This window comes from Eucyclogobius newberryi, unplaced genomic scaffold (genome assembly GCF_026437365.1).
Source record: "Eucyclogobius newberryi isolate DKJ021-1_F unplaced genomic scaffold, fEucNew1.0.hap1 SCAF_18, whole genome shotgun sequence".
NCBI classification, from domain to species: domain Eukaryota; kingdom Metazoa; phylum Chordata; class Actinopteri; order Gobiiformes; family Gobiidae; genus Eucyclogobius; species Eucyclogobius newberryi.
The window spans coordinates 17,185,520-17,213,395 of record NW_027315812.1 but is presented as its reverse complement, the minus strand read 5'-3'; the positions used below and the strand labels follow the sequence as shown (position 1 = coordinate 17,213,395).

The window sequence follows — 27,876 nt, the reverse complement described above, 5'->3', positions numbered from 1 at the left end:
CTGTGAATTAATTGTGTCCATACTTTATTAAGGCTAGTAAAAGTGTAGCAACATTAAAGTTTATTTTTATGAATAGTGGCGTTCAATGTTTTACAAATTAAAGATATAGTTGTTCCATTGGAGAAGACTTCATGGCAAATCCCCCTTGTCATATTGGGACGAAAGAAAGAGAAGATATTTCTCCCACAATGGGGAAATGTTGCAATGCACATACAAGAGGAGCAGGACAATACAAATCTGCAATCTAGACATAATCCATTAAAGAATAAAACAACTTCACCTTGATGTTAGACTTGATATTGACATTGACATGTATAAGGTCAATGTAACTAAATTGAATAAAACAGCAAAAACATTAAAAGTGTAATCTCTACATAGTCCTTTCATAGAGAATGTCTTGTGCTTGGGCTGAATAAAAAGGCAGACAACTCCTGAGCGCTCCCATTTTGCATGATATATGCCCTTTGCCTTTCCAGCACCTGAAAAGCCCATCACATTGGGAGGACTTTTGGGAAACAACCAGTCCACGAGGAGAGCGAGACAGAGGTTCTTGCTTCACGTTGCTTTAATTTGTTCTCCAGCTGCCAATGAAAATGACAAGGAGCAGCAGCGTTTTGTTTTGTTTTTTTCACTTGGCTGTGCCTCTGGACCCAAACCACACATCTGGAGCCCCCACTGAACAAGTGTAATCATTACTTTGTCATAAATGGAACACATGGAAGTGCTATTTTCATTGCTCCACATGAGTAACACAAGATACGGAGAGATCTGAAATGAAAAGATGAATGTCATTATTTGTGTGGCAAGTGCAATAGTCAGAGAATGTAAAGGATGGTTATTTAATGGTGCTAATTAATACAAATATTAGGCCTACTGACGCTTCTTCATAACAAGGAAAGTAAATGATTGTAACTTTGTAAACTGATCAATTAATGAAAAATAAAAATAAGCGCATATTTAAATATATCCTAGCGCTCACAAACCCTTTGGTATATCACAAGTGTTATACATTCACGTGCTTTAGAGCCTTTTTTCAGACAGAAAAGTGAAAAAGGAGGGGACTACCAAAGGACCAATCAGCTCTCATCCCAAACCGATGCACATGACTCTATTTAAGTTTGTAATATATTGAATATTTTCTAATTAGACATAGACAGACATAGACAATTACTGTACTCTTTATTTTAAGAGTAAAAACACGTTAAATGACAAAAAAAAAAAAAAAAAAAAAAAACAGTTTAGCAGGAATAACGTAATAACTAGAAATGATAACTTATTATCAGGAACCTCATAAACTATAACAACAACAGAAACAACAATGTCAGTTTGTATTAATTGTTTCTTGTCTAAAAATGAAATATAGTATAGGTCTATATAATATTTCGTGTCTTTTCCTCTACATGTATATATAACGTGACCTTTTTTACAAGGTGACGTTGTTGTTAGGGCCCGGGACAGTTGGAGCGGAGCACTGTGATGGTGCAGTGTTTCAGGTGACAAGGAGGAGCCGCGCGTCTACACCTCTGAGCCACGCGCACTTCCTGCAAGCCCCAATGCAATATATAAGAGACCCAAGAGGGACTTCTGCTGCAGCACTCCACAAAGTCAGCAAAGCGCGAAACTTGCTCTCTTGCCTTCTTATCTCTTTATTCCCAGCCCGACAGTGGCGCTTCTGGAGGTGACGCGGAGGCAGGAATGCAGGTAGTCGGTGCGTAAAAGAAGAACGGTCTTTTTTCTTTTTCTTTCAAACTGAGCGCACGAGAGTTTAGTTCTATAGTGTCCATTCAGGTCGTGGAGTATCGTTATAATCCGGAACCAAGCATGAAGCCGCAGTTATTCGTCTTGACAATCCTGTGCGTCTCATGTGGAGCAAGTGCACTGGGCGCGCGTGTCCCCGGCGCGCCCGTGTCCTCCACAGTAGAGAACTTCTCCGTCTTTGGCACCGCGCAGAATAACGGAACGGACTCGTCGATGTCAAAGAGCCGGAGGAAGCGTTATATTTCAATGAACGACCGAGTGGCGATTCTTGATTACCACAATAAAGTCAGAGGAAGAGTGTTTCCTCCAGCATCCAACATGGAGTACATGGTAAGCTTTCATTCAACTTCTACTAATTATGCCATGTGTTATAAGAGCTTTAAGTCACTTTCTATTTGATTAGAAGTGTGATTTTATGCAAAAGAAAGTGACAAATGACACTCTCAGCTGTTAAGTGGATAGGATTTCAGTGGACCACCAGAGCAGTGACTTCCAGAGGGATATTGGGTCAGACATGGCACCAGTGTCCGGCAGACAGTGTAAAGATGAGGGGACAGTGTGGTCTTTTTTTACCTCTGTGACTCATCCCGTCCTCAAATACATTTCTGGTGACAGTGCATTCCTATGTTTAGTTTTGCCATATGCTGAACTTGACATGTAAAATAACCAAGAATAGTCATTGAGTCGTTTCCATAGGATACATAGACGCAAACCCATCACTTCTTGTGTAACTTATTTGGATGGAGCAACACGTTCTGCCATGGAAGCACCTGTAGCGGGACTCAAAGGGAAAACTCCTATCTCACATGTCAATGGAAGAAGATGGCGAGCCTCTTGTAGTTTGATTTTCCATGGAGTTATGTAATTTCCCTTTCTCTGTTGTACTTGTGTGATTTCAGATTTGGGATGACATGCTGGCTAAGACTGCAGAGGACTGGGCTCACGCCTGCCTGTGGGAGCATGGCCCACCTTACCTCCTCCGCTTCTTGGGTCAGAACCTCTCAGTCAGGACGGGGCGGTGAGTGACCCATGGTGCCCCTCTCCTGCCCCCTGTATCCCAACATCTGCTGCTCCTCTACGGGACCGTGCTCACTCATTCATAGTTGTGGCCCTGCAGTCGACTTCTCTCTATTTTAATTTTTTTTGCCGTGGTTACAGCTTGTGGAATGCTCCTGTGACCCTTCAAATAAACAAAAGATGTGTTGCTAGCATTGACCCTTAGGACAAAGGTGCTTCCCTTTAGTGGGTCTTGACTTTCCATTTGGGATCTTTGGATGTTTATTGGAGGACGTCATGAGACACAAGGGGGTTCTGCTTGTTAACGCTATGATTGGCAGTTATTAAAAGGTTATCCTTAGGAATAGTGCAGGCCTCTTTAAGAGATGGGTTTAAAAGTTCCTCTTTTAAAATGTATAGGCGGCTGTAAGAGTAACGCATTGTTTTTCCCTCAAACGTTTAATTTACTTGACTTCTACTTCCCCCCTGTTAAATACAGAAGCGTTCCACCAGGATCCTGTCTCTGCCCCCTGTTTAATTTTGTCTCTCGGTAAAGCTAAGAAAAACAACCCAGAGTTAAGGTCAAACTCAGGTCAAAAAGTTTGACACTTATAGTTCACTAAATATACTTATTTTATATGATTGAATCTGTTCTTAAATGATTACAAGATTACACTGACAAAAGTCAGCTCTGGACTATAATTTAAAAACAGTAATGCTTGTGGTCAAGTTGTCAGTATGACACAATATGTTGGTCTGGAATAGTGACAACTTTTAGTGCAGAGTTGACTGTTTCTTAATAAAATGCCCTGCATATAGAACAGTATTTTAACACCTAATGATCTCCAATAACAGTACATTATTTTAAATAATATGTATTTATTTTTATCTCCAGGTATCGCTCTATTCTGCAGCTGGTAAAGCCATGGTATGATGAAGTTAAAGATTACACTTTTCCATATCCCCGGGACTGTAACCCCCGCTGCCCTCTGAAATGTTCTGGACCCATGTGCACCCACTACACACAGGTAAACCAGCTGTGAACAGCACCCACACGCTCCATCATCAAGAATACATTTAAGAGACTGTTGTTGCTTATTGTGTAGATGGTTTGGGCTACAACAAACAAAGTGGGCTGCGCCATCCACACCTGCCACAACATGAACGTTTGGGGCTCCGTATGGAAACGTGCTACATATTTAGTCTGCAACTATTCACCAAAGTAAGTATCATTCTTCCAGACTTATTCTTCATTGAGTGAAAAACTAAACCCATGCTGTAAGAAGTCACTTGATCCCATTGAACCCAGTAACCTATGACGACCTAATCCTTTGGCATAGACTTATTAGTACTCCTGTCTCTGCAAGGTCTCCCCTGATACAAGCTGGTGCGCTGGTACTGCACGCTCCAGTCTTTTTAAATCTTTCTTATTGTTGTATAAGTTTATGCCCCTTCATGCTCCCTGGTCCAAAATCAATTGAAAATATTGTGTTCTATTTGATATAAAATGTGTTTTTGTCTCTCCTTCAGGGGTAATTGGATTGGTGAGGCTCCATATAAAGTAGGTGTACCCTGCTCGGCCTGTCCACCCAGTTATGGAGGCTCCTGCAGCAACAACATGTGTTTCCCCACGCTCAAGACAAACTACCTGCACTGGTTTAAATAGACAAACCACAGGGAGACCACAGACCTCCTCAGTACCAAGAGAAACTGGTACAGATTTGCACAGTCATGGACCACCCTTTTATATATATGGACTTTTAAAGATATTCTCATTTAATGGCAGCAGTTAACTATGTATTACTTACTTGTAAATGCATTGTTTATAGTTTGTAATACTGTTTGGATTTGAAATGATGAAATGTAATTTATCTGTATTGTGGTCCTTAAACACAGTTGATGCTACATACTGTGCTCCATACATGTTTGCAGTGTGTTACCACATGAGAGCTGCTCATTCTCACTCATTACGGTGCTACAGGGCTCACACCTCACTGTTGTGTGCACTGCCTCAGAAGGAATGCTGTGATGTCCACATCAAAGCTTCACAGAGGGGAATAGGACTGTGCAAAAGTCTATGCAACTTCTCGGGCTGTAAGAACCTCGCTCAAAACACCTTCAATAAATCAAGACAATAAGACAGGATTAGATTTACGTACACAACTCTCTCCAGTCAGTGGCTTTAGTGTCTGACCGGGTTACAGCAACTTCAGTCCTTTGAAGCTTAACATTTTGTTATATATTTATAACAAATGTGTGATGTCTGTGCTGTTGGATCACTGCCAAGTGCTGCACTTGTTCAGTTTGTTACTGTCTGTGCATTTAAGGTACTGTTACTCTGTAATGACAATGTCCAATCTATATGTTTGTATGACAAAACTGGTACTTATATTTTATGTGTTATTATAGCCAATGTTGATATATTGGACACCATGAGCACTTCAGTGCACCTTAACAGCTTCTAAAATGTAAGGCTTGTATTTGTAGATAATCCTTTATATCAGCAGGTAAGACTGTAAGTTATTCATTTTTATATGGGGATATATTTAATAGAAAATGTTTTATTATGGTTTGTAAATACTTTGTAAATATCTAGTTCTAAAATGGTTCATTTGCATGTCAAATTCCACAATGTTTTAAGCACTACCACAGTCTATATCCAGGTATACATAATTTTTCACATATCGTGTATTGAAAATTTCAATTGTTCAGCACTGATTTTATAGCACCAAATGGTATTTATGCAAACACAGCGCTTTTTTTCTGAGGTGCATTTTGTAATAAATCTATTTTGTTGAGATGTGTATCTGGCTTCCTTCCTTTTGTCTAGTGTGACATTAATCTTAATTGTTTCATTTTCATTATTCAATTTCTTCAGTAATAATATTTTGAATTTGATGATACCTGCAGCTTATTCATACAACTATGGGCCTGCGGTAGGGTCTTGAATCTTATCTATCACTTTCAAAAATAAATACTGAAGTTAATTTCCGCCCAGGGAGTTCCAGCAGAGTCACAATATCTGCAATTACAGCAGAAAGCTGTCATCACATGAGTATTGAGCTTCAAAATCCTCAGTGAACTCACTTCTTGGAAACTGCCCAGTCAGGAGCTTTATCAGAACACATTATTATTCATCTGTAGAGTTGTTGACATTTACTTGGCTAATCCCATGAGCAGGTAAAGGGTGTGAACTTGGATCAGGATGAAAGCAGGTCCAGAAGCTGAGACCAAGAAGACAAACGTTTGCAAAACCCAAAAGACATGAACCGAAGCACCTTCGAAAGTGAAGACATATGTAGTGTAGAGATGTCTGTCAGTTCTGACCAAACAGTTCAGGGCATTGGAGCCAGTTGGTTTATAATTTAAAAAAATGTAGAAATGTAGTTATAGAAATAATGATACAAGCAATTAAACCCAGTCATTGCTGTATGGAACTACTTTTTTTCTTCCTCTCCAAAAGATCCTTTCTATAAAATATCTAAAAGAAGTTGAACCAACAGCTTTAAACCGTCATTATTATTCAATATGTATACTGCTAAACACTGTCACCAGCTGTGTTTTTTAAAAAGTATTTTTCTACTTATCGTTGGTGCAGAAATCCTTATGCCTTTGATACTATAGAGGACACATTGGCCTTGTATCAGAAATCAATACTTATTACTTTATTGACATAATAGAATGTAAGATGAATTAAAAACTGCACTAACACTGTTTAAAGGACACAGAAAAGCTAAATCCACATTGATATTGTCGTCTATTGACCCAAAAAATACAAAGGCACATTTTTTTGCTAAATAAAAACATCAACTCAATATGGGCATGCAATTTGACATGTACTTGTGTCATGTAGGTCTCTGGACATGTGCTATTTTCAGTCACTGATGTCAGCTCCTTGAAGCATGTCTTGGAACCTCTTCAAATGTTGACACGTCTGTGCTAATAGTCTTTTCCTATCATAAATCTCTCCTGGGGGCAGAACTTGAACTTTGGAGTTAGTGATTGGGATGCCCTTTCCTCAAACATAGGGTGAAGAATAATGAGTACAAACCATTTTTGGTGTCTATTTCAAAGTATGTGTCATTTTTCCAAAGGGTTCTGTGGTTCAATGTAGTGACGCAACAGAAAGAAGAGCAGACAATTGAGGTGAAAGAATTATAACTTAACTTGTTATACTACAGGGACTTTTTTGCAGTCTACTGGTTATTCCATACCCAAATAAGCCGCCGACATTTCACACATATAACTAAAAGGTGGCATGGATTGACCATTTAAATATGACTGTAGTAGTCTTTTGGAAACCTCAAATGTCAAAGGAGAATTCAGAGGAATTATGCCTTTTTTGAAAGATATTTTAGAAGCAGTTAAATTTGGAACTTTGTGGCTAAAGTGAAAATGCACTTGTGTTCAGACGCCCTGCAGTTGGACCTGAGCAATCACTGCTACTCTCCTCTCAAGCTCTGATGCAGAATCACACATTTCTTTTGCTCCAAATTTATCTCTTAAATTCAGATTTAAAATGTTAACAACAACAAAAAAACTTCAAATATCATCTCTTTTTACAATGTATTGCTGGTTAAAAATGTCTTCAGGGTAAAGATGACAAACAAATTGTGCTTTTTAAAACACTATTGTAAGTACATAATAATTTTACATTTAGTTCATTGTAAACCGCAATATTGATCTTAACATTAGATTCACTAACTTCCTGCTGAACTGATAAGCCCAGACAAGCAGCAGATTCTCATGGTACGCAGCATTTATGAACCCTACATGTATCACTCGACATCTTCATTTCTCGAATAAATACGTCCATGTGTAGGAATGTGGGTGGAGATAAGGGGTAGGTGAAAACGGACATTTTCTGAGTACTCAAGCAGGACGGTAAAGGATTATTCAAACATATATGAATCAAAGCACAACTTTGAGGGAGCTAATGATGAGGGGTAAATATTATGACATGTTTAAAACCCTATAAAAGTTGATTTAGCATATAATGTCTCCTTTAAGGGTTATTTTGAGTGACTCCAACGAGGAAGTTGTACTGCAGATGTGGATGGACACTGACCCCTAGTGGTTCCAAAGTTTATTCAAAGCATTTTAGAAAATAATATATACTGAACTTACAGAACGTATATTATTCAATGATTGATTCAAGTTTGTGTTGCACTTGATTTAAAGTAGGCTTATACAAGTAACAATGGGTCAAATGTGAATCACACCAGACAATCGTTTCAAACCTGTCTGCAACGTCATATCTATTTAGTCATATTTGAGCTCTAAAAAGACATATGAGGCATGGTATGTTGAAGCAATAATGGAACATTGCTTTAACATATAGCAAATAAAAGCAACACATATCCACATTAACGTTACCTACACATTTTTTTCTATTAAGTTGACATTTTTATTGTCATCATATTGTCGTCAGTTGCAATGGCAGCTAATGGCCGCTAGAGAGTAGAGCCAGACAAAGGGAGGCTCATGAAGGCATCTGAAAGTGGCTGTATCTGAAAGTGAAGTTCGCAGATTCAGTCTCTGGAGCCAAACCACCCTGATGCACTTTAGCCCTGCGCTCACCCCGACTCTGTTCCAGCCCTGCGACCTCAATCCAGCCTCAACCAAAAGCATTAGGGAGCGATGCAGCAGATAACAGTCTCCCACTCCTCTCCTTTCTGCTTGTGCAAGATCTGCTGTTTGAGGCTACTGTTGCATTGTGTTGTTTGGATGGTTCTCCGGCTTTCCTTTGGCATACATATCACATTCTGCTTTGGGTTCAGCGGGTTCCTCTAAGTGAAACTCCCATCACATAGGCCCACATGATAAGTTGTATCAAAGAATCAGATAAAAATGCTGCTAAATGGCTTTGTCGATTCAGTTGACATGGGTGATTTAGGACAAGAACAATAAGCACGAGAGACGAAATGATGCTTGGATAAAACAAAGTGCTAGGCCTTTTGACAGAGAACACACTGTTCAATATTCTATTCTGGTCGCCCATGGGTGCAAACTGTATATATTTACTGGCATGTCTTGTGGGACCTTAATTGTAGCCTTGCTTGACAGTTGCAGTTGGTTTGACCTGATTTATTGCAGAATAAATCCCACAATGGTTGATAAATATTTCATTTTTATAGCTGTGTCAGAACATAGTCAGTCACAGTCTTTCCATGTATTGCAATGTAATAAAGTATTTCCGGTACATTGTGATGATATGCAGCCTATCCTGTTATCTGTGACAAGTGTATTTTTAGATAAAGGTTTATAATTCTTTAATATTACCATTCATTTAAGAGCGAGGTAGAAAACTCTGGCTAATTTGATATTGAAATTGCCTGAAAAAGGATGTGATCTGAGAACTATAAAAGAAAATATAACCAACGCTGAGGCGTGGATTCAAACCATCAACAAAATAACGCAAATAAAAAGGTGCTACCATTTATAAAAGAAAATACAAAATGTTTTCACAAAATTTCCCTCAAAAAAGTTCTGTTATGTACTTTTCCCACAACTTTTTCCTGGTCCTAACATATGTCAACTCCATATTCTGCAAACAGGTGATATGGACAGGTAATCCAACGTTACCAACTTTTCTGGTCAACTCAATGCATGTCGAAAAACACATCAAATATTCAAGAACAACTGCATGTGCCGAATGTAGAGTGTGGGCAGCAGATGAATGACTTCGCTTGGCCAGCTGAGATTCTCCTGGGACTTATAAGCAAAACAGGACTGTTGCTTTTTCAGCTGTTAGGAAGAGCGGGAGGGGGAGACTGTGCTGGATTGACCACAGAGAGAGGTACACTGACCCAGGATGTGGAGCCAATTTATGAGAGTTCAGCATTGTGCTGTTAGTTAGTTGTATTTCCAGCAGTTGGTGCAGGGATAAACATTATTATCAATAAGGCAGACACTGTATCTTATATAAGGTAACAGGCACATGAACATTGAAAAGATAAGGTGACTTTAAGACTTTGAACAACTACTTTTGGATTTGTATTTGTATTGACTAATTAATATAATACAAAGTGTCTTGGATGGACAGGCAGAAAGACCAAAATGTTACTTGTAGGCACTTGATCTTTTTTTTTTTTTTTACAATAACAGATTCAGGGTTAGGGTTAACAGAAGTATACTATATACATATACAATACTGAGTACGTGATTTGAGTCCATTATGGTTCCAGAGATCTGACATATTATCTGTTCTAAATGTCTTTTTCTTTTAAAAACGTCCAAGTTCCTCTAAGTTTTTATTGGCTAACTCTTTTTGAATGTGTTTTGTAGTAATTTTGATAGAATATTATTTTTATCTATATCTGTATATAGTGTATAGGTTCACTAAATCATAAAATCTAAATGTTTGAAGGGCTATAAAAGTACACTGGCCTATATAAAGTACACTGGTTTGTATTTTTGGTCTTCAATCAGGATACACATAAGAGTCTTTAAACAGATCCTTGACCAAGTTTACCTAGCTGTTCTAAACAAGTTTAAATATAGTATATATAAAACCCTAATGTGGAATTAATTATTTTATTTTAAGCAAATTTTGAACACCACGTTGTTTTCAATTGAAGTTTTTGGCCGATGTTGGCGGTCCTATGAAAAAAGACTTTGTGGGGCTGTGGGGCTGTGGGGCTGTGGGGGCATTGGTCATAACGGACCTTGTGCCTTCCCAAGCCCCTCCTGGTTCAGCCCCTGTAAAAAAGTGAAATATTATTCTTAAGTTTTTAGAGCTGCTGTGAGTGATTTAACTCATGTAAGCGACAGGTCATTTCCAGTCTAACAAATACTTCAATGTTTTTGTATTGGACAATGTCCCATAGTGATTTTTAAGTATGCATTTGTTCCACCTCAGCTCACGTGCCCAGGTACAAAAACCCTGGAAATTCACAAACATTTGGTTGTCATAGAAACAGGTCAATTAACTACACAAGCAAACTGTACCGTTGTTTCCTACATGTGCCTTTATTATGTTTGTCAGATGAAACACTGTGGGACTGTTGATTGTGGAAAGTGTGCACGAGGGGCTGCAGCGGGGGCCTATTAGCTACTGTTGCCACATGTGCCAGGGCTCCGGTGAAAAGGACCAGAGCCGAGAAGGCAATCTGGAATCTGCTGGCTCCGTATTTACAGTTAAAGGAACAAGGGCGGTGCGTACGTGAAAGGACGACAAACAGTTCTTGAAATGAACAAGGAGAAGGTTTGTGTTTATTCCCCCCAAGAAGTCACCTGTAAGTGCTTAGTGCTCTAGAGAATGAGGCCATTTTGGGAGCCCAGACCCCTGAGGAGAAGCAGGGTCTGGTTTAGATTAGGTTAAAGGATTTGGGGGTACCAGTAAAGGTCACAAAGCACAGTGGCTGCATACATTACACTTAACAGATGACTACATTGATTTATTGTTTTGAAGGGGCTTTTGTAAAAAATATTATTTATTGTTAGTACATTGTTAAAGAAAATCTATGACAAAGTATAGAAAGCTACATCACTTTTCATTACAAATTACTATTAATGATGCAAGGGTGACCATCTTAATCAATCTGGTCGTACATCATGGAGGAACAAACTTGGGAAATGTAATTTAATTGATAATAACTGCAATAACACTATAGGATTTCCAGTTTGTATCAGTCATAGTGCAGAGAGAGAATGGAATGGCAATAGACACCAGCATTTTACAACCCGGAAAGCTAGTGGGCTGCTCTCATACTCTCAAAAAGTGTTGAATTGTTTGCAAGAAAGAGAATATGATCATATTTTCTATTATGACATCAGAAAAAGTGTAACATTCTCTGTATAGGTGGGACAAGGGACAAGGACCAAAAAAGGGACAGGTGATGGGACAGGTAATGATGCTGATGTTGCTTCGACTACTGCCATCATTGGGCAAATATAATAGGCTATCTCTACTGCATATATGTATAGTATAAATACAAATGCAAACCCTTCATTTTGTGTATACATTTATTTTAAGTCTTGCTTGTTGAATGCAAACTCAGTAAAAGAGAGTTTCAAGTGAATTCAGTGTTTTTTCCAAATAGTAGACATGCGTTAATGTGGTATAACTAATTTAGGCTTTAAGAGTAAACCACCAGAGCCCACGTAACAAAAACACAAAACATTATGATTGCGCCTTCCAAGTTCCTGGAGCCTTCTGGTGCCAAAGCCTGAGCCTGCGCGTCTTGTGGAGACGTGAGCGGGCCATCCAACTTCTGCAGAGGCGGGGTCAGAGGCGGCGCCCGCGACTCAAACCAAAGTTAGGGATAAAGTGTGCACAAGTGATGCTTTAGCGGTTTTGGAGTATGAACCCAGCAGCAGAAACATCCACGCAGCCTCTTCACTTTGTCCAGCGGCTGAGGTTTGCGCTACACAAGTTTCCCCACACACTGCAGTCATCTGTGCGCTTTTACTGCTGCAGCTTTCACATTGGCTAATTTCCCTGGAGACGCGCACCAAGGCTCTCATTAAATGTAAGCTTTAAATATTGATTTTTAATTGTGTTTCTATATTGTTTGCTTGTTTTGCGTGCTTGCTTTTGTACACGAGGTGTTTCTGTCAAAGTTGCAGGTGCATAAAGTTATCACATTTTACGTGTTGCGTGACTTGTTTTAGGTTGTTTTGTGAGGCCATAAGCTTAAACTTGTTCTAACAGTGAAAGTATGGCCTATTGCAAGAACGTTTGTACAGTAATTTGCATATTTAACTGGTTTTACGCGTGGGGGTCGTTTATGGTTTTTCTTTTACGCATGGATGACGTTTTGGACAATAACCTCTCCATTTGCCAGGGTGCAATGAACACACAGAATTATAATTCGTGTATGTCATAAAAAGTGCTGAAAATTAAACACTATTTACTATTTATGTAACTGATGTGTTGTCTTACTCCTGTTTTATTTTTATATTATATATTTTATTTTTTTCACAACAGCAAGTCTGACTTCTGTGACTGGCCTTAGCAGCACTCTCTCCATCCTTGTAAAACTTCACACCAAACTCTACCACTACCAGGATGAACTGGCCAGAGTGCAGATCCATGCTTCTGCTCTGTCTGATCCAAATGCCAGTTTCCTTCGCGCTGCCGTTTAACTCGAGCCTGGAGCAGATGTTGGACAAGTACATGGATGAGGATGGAGACGTGTGGAAGGCCAAGCAGAGGGGCAAGAGGGCCATAAGAGACAGTGACGCAAAGCTGGTCCTGGATCTCCACAACAAGCTCAGGGGGCAGGTGTACCCCCCGGCATCCAACATGGAGTACATGGTAAGTGGCCTTATGTAGTGTCATGAACCTCACAAAATGATTAGTGCACAGTTGGAAACAAATGTGAGGTATTATTTACAGCCAAAACAAATTAAAAAACACATACAAATAACACTGGGTTCTAAAAATTTGAATTACTGAGTACAGAGAAGTGAAGGAGCATACCGTGAGTCAAAATTGTGAATCTAACACGATGACTTATGCAAAAAAGGCACATTTCATTATAATTGTACGATGAAGCTTGGCAGTATTTTGATTGCAACGCCAATCAATTTGAAATTGAGTCTTGAAGACTCCACCTGAAGAGACGTCGTCATCTTTAATGTGTGTGCTTTCATTTGAGCTAAATTACCATATCGTTATTCAGCCGTGACCCCATTCCAATTCCTGTGCATTTAAATCTTGGGTAATGTAGTTTGACCCAGTCACCGCTCGACTGGCTAGCACTTGTCCCTTGGCCTGGTCATAATCAGCATGCCAACATTTCCTAAGCACCTCCACACTATTCTTCCACCTTCTCCTCCCATAAATCAGGACCCACGTGACTCCCACTCCTCTGCCAACACTGAATTCCAGCGTCTTGCCAACGATCACATTACTACTGTGTTTTTTCTTAGTCATGCTAAGAGATTTGTTTGACTTTATCCTTTAGCCATCACGTGTGCGTAGAGCAGCGTATTGCATTTCAGAGCGCAATTAGAATCACTGGGGGCTTATTTTACCAGCTGGACCCCCCTCCTCCCTGTCAAGCATATGCCATACATGCATATACACACGCAGTTAGAGAAAATCTCGTCGCCAACCATCTGGAACGTCTCCAAATAAAGGCTTGACTGCTACAGCCCATGGCCACTAACTGTACTTTGGGACTGAAAAATCAATACAGCGTAAAGAAAGTAATGAGTTTTTATCACTGTTTCATCTCGACTTAAAGACCCTGCAAACAAAGGACTTATTCTGTGGTTATGGCAAATAAACATTTCCTGCTGGGGGCAATTGCTGGACTGTGTAATTGTATAATTGAGAGGTTAGACTTAACGACCCCTCATGTGGTGTGTGTGCAGAGGGGTGCGCTCTGGCAGGCTGCTGCTGCTAGTGGAGGCATACTCAGGAGAAGTGCTGAGCCAGCGGCACACAGCTCCTTCTCCACTGTCTCTTGTTACAGTTGGCTGGCTTTTTTAGCTGCAGGGGCACCCAGGGGTGAAGTACGGAGAGACATGCAACAAGAGGAGAGGTTAGCAGGTTTGGAGCGAAAAAGAGAGTGCAAAAGATTGTCATTAAAAAAAAAATAAGATACATTATGCCATATATTATATAAATGACGAACTGCACTTATGGCCCATTTATAATCCTTTGTATTTTGACTTATACTGTTTTAGCACTTGGATTCTTAGGGCAGCACTCACAAACTTGCAATAATGTAATATACGCTATCAAAAAATAACAACACTGGAATTTGTGCCAGGTTGTAAACTTCGTTTACATTTATTTCACAACCATGTAAACTGTGCAATGCAATAATACTTTGACAGTTTTAAGGGTACAGGCATCTCTTTCTGCACCCGACTGCTTTTCTATTCTGTTATTGTGGATCAAACCAAAATGTCTACGACCCTCTGAGACAGTCTACTTGGTCTCTTCGATAACATCAGTTCAAATCCCTGTCTTTCCCCCCACTTCATCTGTTTCCTCTCTGGCTCCCTCTCCCTCTTATCCCTATGGCTCCGTTCCCATTCTGTCATTATACAACACAGAGAGGCCCCAAAAATCCTGGATAAGCATTCACACTACAGCAGCTCATGCCAAAAACATCAGTGCTTCGTCAGCGTAGGGGGACAGCAGTTAAGGTTGACCCACAGGTAAAGACAGAGACGTGTGAGTATTTGAAGTGCCGTTAGACAAACAGATGCATCATGGGAGAAAACCTACCTTGATTTGTTTACCTTGGTTGTTCTGGGCAACTGGCCCAAGGTGGCGGTGGTGTTAGTGGTTTGGATTGACATTTTTCAGGTTACACATCATTTAGAGTGTGCAGCAGCCATTGGCCATCTTTATTTAACTCAAAATAGAGTGACTTATAAAATCTAAGTAATGTCTAGACTTGTAAATTTGTCTTCAATTGCTACTGTGTAGGATTTAAAGTAAGGTTTAAAGTGTGTGTTTATGGTCCTGCAGAGTAAATCCTGCCACAGAGAATCCCAAGCATGCGCCAACCCCAAACCCAGATAAATCCAGGATGAATATGGATGTACAAACGATTCTGACTAACGATGTGACTGCACATATTCACAGTACTGTCAATATAGTATAATATTTATGCTGGAGTTTATGCTGGACTGTTTTCACCAGAGCAGATATCAATTAGACACAATTTATTCTATCAGTTTTGAATGGCACCTTGACAGGGATGATTGTATGATCAATATTTATTTTACATTAGCACTAATTGGAAGGAATGAAATGTCAGATAGTTGTACAGTCTTTCAGTTGAATTGGACTGACAGCTTGATTAAAGGCCAATTCATACAATTTCATTTTTCTCAGTTTTATGAAATGTTACTGATGCAAAATTGATAGAATGATTTCACAATCTGCACAAATGGTGGACAGAATTGAATGCAGTTCACTTATATATATATATATATATATATAATTAGTTGGTTGTAGTTCTCCTCCACATGCCCTGTTGATCATGAGCAGGCCGAAGCCGGACGTGCAAAGGAAGTACTCCTCCATAGAGTTTGGAATGTAACCAGGGACAAGAAAAATCTCCACAAATGAAGTGTGACGCGAAATAAACAATGCTGTGTGCGCAGTGCTGATAGAGTGTAGAAGCTGAGGTGTTTTTCTTTGGGCCCCAGGCAGGAGTGTGGTCATGGTGGGGCCGCGGTTGGGGGGTCCTTGTTACTAGGCCTCCCCTGCTGCGTAACTGTGCAAACAACTGCGGCCTGACAGGTTGTGACTCTTTTTAGTGCTAAAAAGCCTTGATCTGTTACAATCCGTTACCAGAGGACTCTCTGAGCTACTCTTAAGCCTGGAAACATTTTTCATCATAAGGGAAAGTCATCTGGCATATAAAAGGCAGGTGATTTGCCTCCTATATGTCTGAATAACAAGCAAGTATCATTGCAATTTTGGGTGCCAAGGCAATAGGCTTTACTTTAATTTAGTTTTACATTTAGTGTTTCTTCCAAATTCGTGTCTCTAAATTAAACCATAGCGTGGAAGTAAATTCTCGGTAAACATATTGGATAATGTGGCATTTATACACACCCTAATTTATACAACATTTAAACAGTAGCATTTTATATAAATTCATAAAGGTGCAGCAGAGTTGAATCTAAATGACCTTAGATGGAACAAAAACCTGCAATCCTCTGAGAACATAAATTCATACACATTTTTGACAACCATGTCAGCCATATCCAGTGACATACTATGAAGTCAAATGTGTGTCCACTTATGGGTAATCTTGGTCATCTTCAGTTTCACAACCCACCACCGTGACCTTAGCCAGAAATGAGTCTAAATCGTATCAGTAACTCTGTGCTGCTGATAACCCACTGTTACACAACAAGCTTAGTGTGCTGTGGCTTTCTGACCAATTACCACAACTCTACGCAATGTGTTTCAGCCTCCTTATCACTGAAAACATTGATTGTGTTTTTCATCTTGTTAGAGAAAGTCAAATTGAAAGAAAAGAAAGCTTCAATTAACAGGTTCACGGATAACCACGCGCCAATCTGTTTTAGCTTCATTAGCCGTTACAATCTGCTCCAATTTGCCAGCACTGACTTGTAGCTTTTTATAGATTATTCTGTTTATCTATGGAGGTATAAGGCAAACGATTAACCTTAAAAAGAAATGTTTATCGGAAAATCACACCATTTTCTGCGTTATTGATTTAAACAAACAATGTTGACTAGATTCCCAGAAGTCTCTTGTAAGAAACTACTCCTCAGACTTCACAGTTCATTTGCTGCGCTGCCAGACATCCTGTTGTTGGCTGTAGGTGTTTAACTATAACGGAGGATGAAGAGAGCAGCACTCGTTTCGATTGGTAATTGGTTACTCACAAATAATGCAACTATAGGCAGTGGAGGGTGGTCAGAATCACACTCATTGTGTCTAATAATGTTACTCTGGATTTGTCTCGTTCAAGAGAAATAAAAATGAGTTTGTAACATTAATGTAAAGACTCCATATGTTGGCAATGTGCAAAGGCTGTCCAACTAATCAAATTGAGATTGAGTCGTAAATTACTTCAAATTGCCATTGATCAACTAAGGTTTTTTCAATCAAGAAGTCCAAAGTCAATACTACCAATAAAAGAGTTCAGACTATAGAGGAAAAAAGGTGATGCTTTTTTTTCCTCAATTAAATGGCACTGGTTAAAAGGCCGCCATGTTTGTCGTCAAACAATAATTTATTCAGATTCAATTTAATAAGATATTGTGTTAAGGAAGAAATGATTCACCCTTGTGCCATATTGTCTGTCTTTTCAGAGCCAGTGGTTTAATGTGGTCATGGAAAAAAAGGAACTAATCAATTACAGTAACAAAAAACCAAACGTCCTACATAATTGTCTTGGCATCCTTGAGAGCAATTACATCTGGGGTTATTGTAATATGTTTATGGTCAAATGTAGCTCAGCAGAAATGAAGGACACTCAATGCATACTCAGAAAACACCCAAATGGCAATATGATCCATTTAGTATCCGACTTGAGCCAAACCTGAAGCAGAGGAGGTCAATTCAGAAAGACAGAGGTGAAACACAAGTAACCCGTCCCTCAGCTCACCAGCAGGGCCATATGGAAGTTATTACTTAAGAGGTAAAACAGCCTTTTGGCATTTTTGGAATAACACTCAATATTACGGGAAAACCCATTTGAGGGGAGTCAGCTGAGCGGCAAAGTGGAAGGATTTTTACACAGTCAGCATTGCTCAAAATTTGTAGTAAACCCAAAATAGTGCTTTCGTATCAAGTTGCAATGCCATTTTATTTTATTGACTTTGACAGCTCCAAACTTTTATTCATAATGTGGTAGAGAAAAGTGATGCAAATCCTCTATTTTGTAAAGGAAATTAACTTCTTCCATGACAAATATTTCCCAATATTGTAACCCCAAGGTTATTTTACCTCTACTTAGAGATTGTTTTTCAGCTTTTAACAAACACGTCACGTCAAAGTGAATTTATTTAAGGGAAGCCTGGTTGAGAAGTGAATTGTAACTACTAAATTGTTCTTCTCTTGTTTGGTCTTGCAGATTTGGGACACTGAACTGGAGCGCACAGCCACAGAGTGGGCTGAGACCTGCCTTTGGGAACACGGTCCTGCTGGTTTACTGCCTCAGATCGGACAGAACCTTGGCGCTCACTGGGGAAGGTGAATACAGTGTGGAGGCATCCACTGTTGGGACACATGAGAGGGTCATAATATCATACATCATGAACAAACCAGAGAAATATCACATTGCTCTAAGTTGTGACAAGCTTTATGGAATACTTTTTCTGAATGGAAAAGTAATACAACAACAACAACAAAAACAACTTAACACAACAGTGATCCATCCAAGGTTTCAAAGGTAGTCATCTGGAGAATGTTTTAAAAATCAAGACATTTCAACTTCCATCCAAAAGCAATTGTCAATTTCCAGAACTGATTTCAGAAACTTTCATGCTGCTCTGAGCTCCATCTACAAGAGTTTTCCTTAATGAATTCCTATGACTTCTTAAAGTCGAAACGTTTTGATTTTGATGGCTACCTTTGACTGTTTTTTATAGAATGTTTTTTTTTTTCCTGTAGGCTTTATTAGACAGGACAGTATAGTGTCATAGACATATGAAATATGGAAGAGACTGAAGAAGGTCATTGCAGCAATCTGTCAAGAGCTGGATTTGAACTCACGATGCTGCAAACTGCTCAATTGAAACATGAGTGTGCTATCCACTCGACCTTTCGACCCTTTCTACAACTTTACATTTAGGTTTACTCTCACAGAGAATTGGATGAAACATTTAATTTAGCTTTTGAAATTCTTACGATGAATTTGTTTGGTTCTTACAGTTATAACGTGACCTGAATCACGGTTTTGGAATAAACAACACATCTTGACATCTCTATTTACCATGGACGAAAAACTGTGAAAGGTTCTTGAGTTTAGATCTAAAATCTAAATTCTTCTGATGCTAAAGTATTGATATCAGGATTGGGTCACATGGATTAGAAAGATGTCCTTGGCATTTTTTAAGTTTGAAGAAGTTTTTCAAAGCTTGGACTTAAAATGAGGATTACATGAAAAAAGGAATTTGAAAAGTGGGGAATATGTTTGAAGGAAGATTATTTGCTCATACAGGCAATATCGAAAGGAATACGCTTTGTGATTTTTTTTTTTTTTTTGATTTTAAATGGTTCTTCTTCTTCCTCTGTGCAGGTATCAGCCTCCTACGTTCCATGTGCAGGCTTGGTATGATGAAGTAAAAGACTACTCCTATCCTTACCCTCAAGAGTGTAATCCTTACTGCCCATTCAGGTGCTCCGGCCCAGTCTGCACCCACTACACACAGGTTTACTGAAATCATCCAATTCTCGATTTATGTAATTGGAAATGTACAAACTATTGAAGGTCTTTGTTACTTGTCAGGTTGTGTGGGCCACCAGCAGTCGTGTCGGCTGTGCTATCAACTTGTGCTACAATATGAATGTTTGGGGGCAGAATTGGGCCAAGGCTGTCTATCTCGTCTGCAACTACTCTCCAAAGTAAGCACACTTTTAGATGGATGAGTGACAGAGAGAATTGAGCTTGGCAAAATGTTGAACTTTGAAGTGATAAATACAGTATTTTCTCCCTATTCCCACGAAAACTTGCTGTTGTATTTTCTTTTGTGTGATTTCAGGGGCAACTGGTGGGGTCATGCTCCCTACAAACATGGGACCCCGTGTTCAGCCTGTCCTCCCAGTTATGGGGGCGGCTGCAAGGAAAACCAATGTTATAAAGGTACGTCAATTCAAATTCAGATTGGATCATTATTATATGATTGTACTTGTACTTACGTATAACAAGCATTTGGATAAGAAAGTATATTTATTATTATCTTGGTGTCCAATTCTTTGCGATAGTTACTTGGTCCATTCATAAGTAACAACATGCATACAAGCATAATGTACTACTTACAATATTAGGGTTAGTTAGATAAGAATGTAGGCCAACACATAACCTTTGTGGAATTGAATAAGTAAAGTCATCTACCCTTATAGGCCATAGGCTAGCTCTCAGAAATGGCCTAGAAAAGGACTTCCGTCCCAGGGTCCTGGGAAATACTTTTTGTTATGGTTTCTATGAAGTAAAATAGTTAAACTTCTTCCACCAAAAGTTCCTCAAGCGGGAACTTTGCACTCAGTGGGTAAATCGTCTTCACACCTCGACCGAGAGGAGTACAGCACAAACAGCATAACAAAATAACTATTCCACCTCGTTTAAAGCCTGCGGGCCACAAAACTTCAAAAAAGGAAAAAAATAATTTTCTTTTTCTTTTGTTTTCTTTTTTTTAAATAAAAAAAAATATCGATACTGTGACTCAATATTGATATGGAGTCCGTGACAACATATCGCGTATCAATATTTTGAACACAACCCTAATGGTGAGCTTGTTTCAATATGAGATAATTTTGAAATTATGGGTTTTTTAACATATGACTAATTCAAGACTACCACGCCCATCAACCTGATATTTCACATATCAAATATTCATTGTATTGTCTGTCTATGTGCCAAGAATGAAGAGTTTGACCCTTTTACTTTCTGAGATAAATTGAGTGAAAAATGCTATGAGAGGCTAATATTTGCATATTTTCGTACATTTCCTAACTTCAACAGACGATTTACCCACTAAGTGCAAAGTTTCCGCTTGAGGAACTTTTGGTGGAAGAAGTTTAACTATTTTACTTCATAGAAACCATAACAAAAAGTATTTCCCAGGACCCTGGGACGGAACGACAAGATACAGAAGCTAGCCGATGGCCTATTAACTGTTTAAACTTTTTCAATTTAGATTTTCACCCACAAGGGAAATTGCTTGCTCCCTGAAGTTTAGAAATTACATAAACACAGAATTATGGATTTTCATTCATGTTAAAAAGTTAAATCTGCATTTTCCCAGAAGAGACATATTGTAAAAGTAGCTTTTCAGGTGTTGTTAGCTTCACTGTGGCAACAACACTCGTTCTGGTCTTTGAAAGTTGTGAAAACACTTGTAAACTCATTGCAGTGAATACTGCAATATGCATGAAGTGAGCAATAAATATGTAAAGCGCTGCAAAGAGTTTAAAATGAACTAGTTTTGAAGACAAAAGTAAAAGGGAGGTAGGCAGCAGCATCTTACCTGGATGATAGAAGAACTCATCCCGTTCCCATTTTGACACGTGACACTCTTTTCAGATGACAGCTACAATCCTTACCAAGAGGAAACAGAAGAAAACAACTTCATTGAACCTGAAGCCCCTCGACCTCGGCCCCGGGCCCCCAAACCGGACCCCCCCAGCGCCCCGGCCCCGGCCCCCACGCGGCCCCCTACAGTGGTCCTGCACAGGAATGAGGTGGTCAACACACAGCAGATGTGTAAGCTGCCATTTAACTGTTTATTCTGGGTCTGGTTACAGCTCAGAATGGGGATCTGGTTTTAGCTTTGGGAGGTTCACAGTGGTAAAAACCAGTAGAAGGACAAGTTTAAGAGCGTTGTTGTTACTAAGTAGGTCAAATTTGCAGAGTTGGAAGAGGACCTTCAAGTGAAAGCACAGTTACTACACAATCATAATCATAAAGTACAAGCAATAACAACTCAACCCAACACACTGCAGTTGACTTATTTTAATGCTGTAGCAAAACATCATTGAATTAAATAATTGATGTGAGTGCTTCCTGGTAGTCGTGTTGTCTAAGAAATAACACCATTTATTTGAATATTGCCATGTCATCAGCAACTTTTTGTCTTGAACACGCTACATGTTCAAAAACTATTACTACCACCAACTATTATTTCTGAAGCTATTCACAAGCTCTTAACCTCTCGGATGAAAAGAAAGTCTAAATCAAGTAAAAATACTGTGGTAAAAAAAAAAAGGCTTAAAAATATAAAAAACATTATTAAATTGCCTGTAAGGTTGGACAGGGTTAAAAAATGGACAAAATGGTCTTTCACCACAGTAATTAAAGTTGACAGATTCTCAGTTATACTTCATTTTACTCAATAGAGTTTGGCTCAATCTGTGTGTTTGCTCTTGGCTGATGAAGGAGGCTGAGAGTTGACTGGAGCTTGCTGTGGTTTCTAAATGGCGTCCTCTCACTGCACATGGGGTTTGTGTCTGAAAGACGAGATGCCTCCTTCAATGCGGCTGACTCCTTATAGATTGAATTCAAAAGATGGATTTTTTTTTCTTTGTCTGAAAAGGGAGTTTGTTTATATCCACCTTTTGCTTGTGTGTTCCAGCTCAGCTCGTCACCTGCAACACAAAGTTGAGAGACCAGTGCAAAGGAACGACATGCAATAGGTAAAAAAAAAGGGGGGCACCATTTTAAAGCCTTGGAAAGAAGGGCATGTGGTACACAAAGTCATTTATTTAGCAAATATAGATTGCTTTCATGTAATGCATTAAAAAATAATGTTTCTATGCTTGAATAATAATAATTTGGTTGGACTTTATGGCACAGTTGCAGCACAGTTATAGCTTGGCGATGGGACAAATGTATTTTGCACCACTGTTTTCATTTAATCTGAAATACTGACTGTGTTTCCTGATCATTTACAGTCTTCATATCATCAAGAAAAGAGGAATCACTGATATGTTCTGTTTTCATGTGTATTTACCATGTAATTACCATAAATGTACAACAGAGTGCTATGAATGATTGTACTTTATTTGCAGTTTGGTTATTTTATTGCTCTGTCTCTTATTTTTCTTTGTGTAGATATGAATGCCCAGCTGGATGTTTAGATGCCGCTGGGAAAGTGGTGGGCACGGTTTACTATGAAATGGTGAGTGAACTAATCGATTGTGCCTTAAGTGGGTTTGTTTTGGTCAATAATCCGCCATTATTAGCTGTGTGTGATGTCAAACAGCTTTGACCAAGCCATTTAAAAGCTGTTGTTTACCACGAGGTCAGCGAATGGTGCTACGGCTGTCGATATTTTTCTTTTTCTTTTTCAGCAATCTAGTGTCTGCAGAGCGGGCCTACATGCTGGTGTCATTGATAATGATGGTGGATGGCTCGATGTGAGCAGACAAGGAAGAAAAGACTATTTCATCAAATCGTACAAGAACGGGGTGCAATCTTTAGGGTGAGAAAGATTCAAAGGCTAAAATGTTGTATATTTTGCTTTGTTAATCATCAGTTTTTCTGTATTTTAGGAAGTACCAGAGTGCCAATTCATTCACTGTCTCCAAAGTGACAGGTAACACTGATGCTAAAGCAGAACTAATATTCATTATGATCATATATCCATACAGCTCAATGCTAAATCACAGAGAATGTGTTTTATCCTTACAGTTCAGGCGATTACGTGTGAAACAACAGTTGCAGTGTTCTGTCCGTACGAGAAATCGGTTAGACACTGCCCAAGGTATCATTTTGCTTTTTCTTTATTTTGCTATTATAATTTTTGCTATTCTATCAAAGAAAGTGTTTTTGTACGCTGCTGTAAATTGCTGTAGATTACGTAGCTGACTTTACACATCATAATTAAATGTCAATTGTTTTATGTAGATTATACTGCCCACGAAACTGTTTAGAAGAGAACGCCCGCATATCCAGAGTAATAGGAACAAGAATATACTCTGATGTAAGTCTCCCTTGTGGTACTTGACGGTCACATTTATTCAATTCTCTGCCCTGTTGAGAGATGCATTGACCTGTATGTATTTGTGTTGCGTAGAAATCCAGTATTTGCCGAGCTGCAGTTCACGCCGGAGTCATCAGGAATGACGCTGGAGGCTACATCGATGTGATGCCGGTGGATAAGAGGAAATACTACATTGCTTCATATCAAAATGGAATTTCCTCAGAAAGGTACATCATTCTTAGTATTAAACTGAAGCTGCAGTATTACAGGAAATTGCCAACAATGTGTGCCATGAATGACAAAGAAAACAATACAAGTTTAAGATGACTTGTTTGCTGATGTATGGAAACTGGGGAAGTGGATTTTCAAAGGCAAAAGGAGGGCTTAGAAATCAATTGCTCTTACGCCGACTTAGATTTATCCACTTCTTCTGGAACTAATCTTTTAAAGATGCGAACTGTTGATTACAGCTTTGATCCTGTTCACGTTTGAGAGGGCTTAATCGAAAATAATTAATTAGACAACAATTAGAGCACGAATAAGGAGACCATATTTCTGTTATAGCTAGAATGAAGTCAGAAAAAGTCAAACATTTCTAAAGGAGTTTGTAAAGCAAGAATATTGTGGAAAGTAACAAGTGGGTGGCCACAAGCATAACCAAGGCTTGAGTCAGAGTGGAACTCAAGTTTGCATGTAGTAATTATGCATGTTATTGTGTTACTTTCAATACCACGCAGTGATATTATATTTAGATTGCAATACTTTTGAATACAGTTTCAAATGAATATTGTTCATGTGATGTGCTTACACAGAGCAAATTAGTGACATCATTGATTAGCACAAAGGAGATTGGAATTTTAAGAAGATTAACTTCAGATCAGAAATTTAAATCATGTTAATAGTGAGAATGCTACTGTAAAAATGAAAAAAAAAAATGATTAAAAAAAGTTAGATTTAAAGTAAAGTTGATAAAATAAAGTAGTACAGGGTAATGTTGACACAAATGATGAATTATCTACATTTTTGGCTTTTGGATTGGGGAAAGGACTTGGTGGTACAGAGTAGTATTAAGGTACCAGCCTCTGTACTGCGACCCACATGTCTGACCTGGCCCCTTTTTAAGAAAATACAGTTTTTAAGCAAAGTATAGCTAAACTCTCATACATAGAAAGTACCATTACTGTAATAGTACACACTAAAACATAGACACACGCATACTGACAACCTCTGTACTGTTCATTCACCATGGGCAGGGTGTGTGACCTAGGAGGACAGATATGCACACGTCCTTGTTTCCTCTCCTCATCACCTCTTTCTTATTCTTCCTGTTCCCTTTTCTCCTCTTCTTCTCTTCGCTCCTGCCTTGTCTCACCTCTCCCCCTTTTCTTCTCCTTTTTCCTCTTCTCTCCTCATCTTTACTCCTCCCCTGGTTTCCTTTCTCTTTATCTCTTTATCTCCTTGTCTCCAAACTCTTCCTCTCCTTTTCTCAATTCTCCTTGTCTCCCCACTCCCCCTTTTCCTCGTTTCCTTGTCTCCTCTCTCTCCCATTTCATGTCTTATGTTTTCCAACTCTCCTACATCTTCCTCCCCTCCTCTTTCTTCTTCTCCATGTCCCCTCAACTTCTTGGCTCCACTCTCCCCCTTTATTCCTCTCCTCTATACCTTCTCTTCCTCTTCTTATGTCCTCCTTACCTTGCACCTCTCCTTGTCTCCTCATTTCCCCTTTTCCTTTTCTCCACTCTCCTCCATTCCTCGTCTCCTCTTCCCTCGCCCTTTCCTTGACTCTTCACTTCTCCCTTGCTCACTTGTCCTCCCCTATCATTGCCTCCCCGTCCTTTCCTTGCCACATGTCTCCTCCTCTCCTCCTCTCCTCATCCCCTCTTTCTTTATGTCTTTGACTCTTACCTCCTTCTGTCTTTGTCTCCCCTTTCCTCCTCTGGTCCCCTCATCTCTCATCTCCTCCCCTCCACGCGTTTCATCTCGTTTCCTCAACTCGACTCCTCGTCCCTCTTCTCATTTTCGTCTCCCTCTTCCTCCTCTCCTTGTCTCCTCATCTCTCCTCACCACATTCATCTTTGTCAGCCTTCATGACGTCTGCTACTATCTGCCTGTCATTTATCTGTCTCCTCCTTTCACACCCCACAACACGCCGCTCTTTGTCGGAGTAACACACAAAGTCTCCCGTGTTTTGCTCCTTTCACCCTCGCCCATCTCTTGATATCCATCTGTCAGCTCATCCATTGTAAACTCCTATGTTTTTGACTGACTTTTGTCTCTTTTTCTTTGGCCCCGTACAGTCTACAGAATCCTCCGGGGGGCAAAGCGTTCCGGGTGTTCGCCGTCATCTGAGTGAATACTGCAAAGAAAGAAAAAGAAACCTCACCTTAAAGCAACAGTCTGTGGGCTGGTGAATAGGTGCTAATGAACAGCGTTGTCAATACTTCAAAATGGTTGAAATGTTTCCTCGCTTTCCCGCACTCCTTGGGTTGAAGGTCATCGCCGTGACAACACACACACCTGACAACCAAAACATACACTTGGGGTTATGTCATCTGTAGAAGGACTCTTTGAACTGTGTAAATATACTGTTTCTATGAACAGATTCCTAATATTTGTTGTACATATTTGTCAATGGTGTTGTTGCTTTTTTTTTTTTTTTTTTTTTTTTATCCAGATATTTTTACGATAAAAGACATATAATAACAATGGCACTTAGAGATTCATATCATCTGGCACATTTTTTTCTGGTGCTCTTGAATTTCAGTTTTTGTTTTGTTTTATCGAGTGATTAAAAATGCTTCATTTTTATATGCTTTCATATGATTTATAAAAGATGCTGCTATGTGTTTTACTATATCTGTAACCTCTATTGTGTTTTATGGTTTTTACAGTTTTTAGTGAGCTCCCTGCAGGCCGGGAAGTACATCCACCAAAAATATCCCAACATATTTTTTGTATTTTTCAATCTACACTGATGTAGTATATAAGTAGAAACAGACAGAAAGAGTATTGTTGGTAAAGCTAATAAAATATATTGTTCTATTCTCTGTCTGCTTCTGTCAAACTGCATAAAGGTACATTTTCAAGCTTATGCATTGTGAACAGGTAGAAATAGCCCTACAAAGGGAAGAACAAATCCAGTACTCTTCTTGCAATCTCGTTCCTGTGTTCAGCTTCATCGTCATGGCAGCAGGTTTATTTGGACAACTCTCCCTTTTACGGTTTATTGACCAAAGTTTGTCACGTAGGCTACTGGCAGGATAGGTCCACACTTCAAATGGAAAGAACACTGCAGTAGTTATTTGGGTCCATTTATGAGGGCCTGTGACATATTTGTTAGACTAATAGGTATAACAGCTATTTCAAAATCTCAAATACAAAATAATTGCCATAATTTATGAATCTATGGAAAAATGGTCACCTGTTATAACCAGGTTGGTAACAAAAAATGGAACACAATGGAACACATTTACTTAAATCAAAGGTTTCTGAGAGAATAATCTGAGAAAAATTAAACAGCAAAATTGAAGATCTAAAATGAGCTTTTTGCCTCTGACACAGTAGTGCATAATACTCTTAAACTAAAAACCCATTGCTGATGAATCCTTTCCAATTTTCTCTCAACTACAGGATAAGCCCAAGAAGCACGGATCAAAGCAGCAGAGGGGAGTAAAGAGGTGGGGTTGTGTGGTTGATGAGCTCTCGTGTGGACCCCTGCCTCCATCCAGACCTGGTGTGTTCACATCCAGCGCTAACCCTTGCCCAACATCCAAAACTATTATTCATTTAAACATTTGATTTTATTGCCACTGGGAAGCTCGAGTCGTCACTGCTCATTTGCTTCTGCACTGCAATGGAGTGAAATTAACAATCTTCAGTCCATCAAAAATGATAGCATGTAATTTATAAAGAGCTGGAGAAGACTCAAACTGACAGTGTTATTGCATAATTTTTAAATCAAAGGATTGAAACTAAAAAAATCTATGTTTTGCCCAGATTTCTTTATCTGTTCCACACTCTTCC

At 39.2% G+C, this 27,876-nt stretch overlaps 1 protein-coding gene across 4 annotated transcripts; it reads left to right on the top strand.

Moving 5' to 3' along the window:
- The first annotated feature begins 1,739 nt into the window (after positions 1–1,739).
- pi15a (peptidase inhibitor 15a) lies at positions 1,740–26,895 on the top strand. 4 transcript variants are annotated; one of them, XM_072450722.1, is made up of 15 exons: positions 12,049–12,227; positions 12,717–13,015; positions 18,285–18,403; positions 19,452–19,584; positions 19,662–19,777; positions 19,915–20,015; positions 21,456–21,635; positions 22,504–22,564; positions 22,983–23,049; positions 23,222–23,352; positions 23,423–23,466; positions 23,562–23,634; positions 23,778–23,853; positions 23,947–24,080; positions 26,151–26,895. In XM_072450722.1, exons 2-15 carry the CDS (start codon positions 12,767–12,769, stop codon positions 26,200–26,202), a joined length of 1,536 nt encoding a protein of 511 aa, XP_072306823.1. In that variant the 5' UTR covers positions 12,049–12,227; positions 12,717–12,766; the 3' UTR covers positions 26,203–26,895. The 4 variants fall into 4 exon arrangements, with proteins under 4 accessions (XP_072306825.1, XP_072306824.1, XP_072306823.1 ...); XM_072450723.1 differs by lacking the exons at positions 12,049–12,227; positions 12,717–13,015 and adding an exon at positions 1,745–2,088; XM_072450721.1 differs by lacking the exon at positions 12,049–12,227 and having other exon boundaries at positions 12,684–13,015.
- Positions 26,896–27,876: the final 981 nt, after the last annotated feature.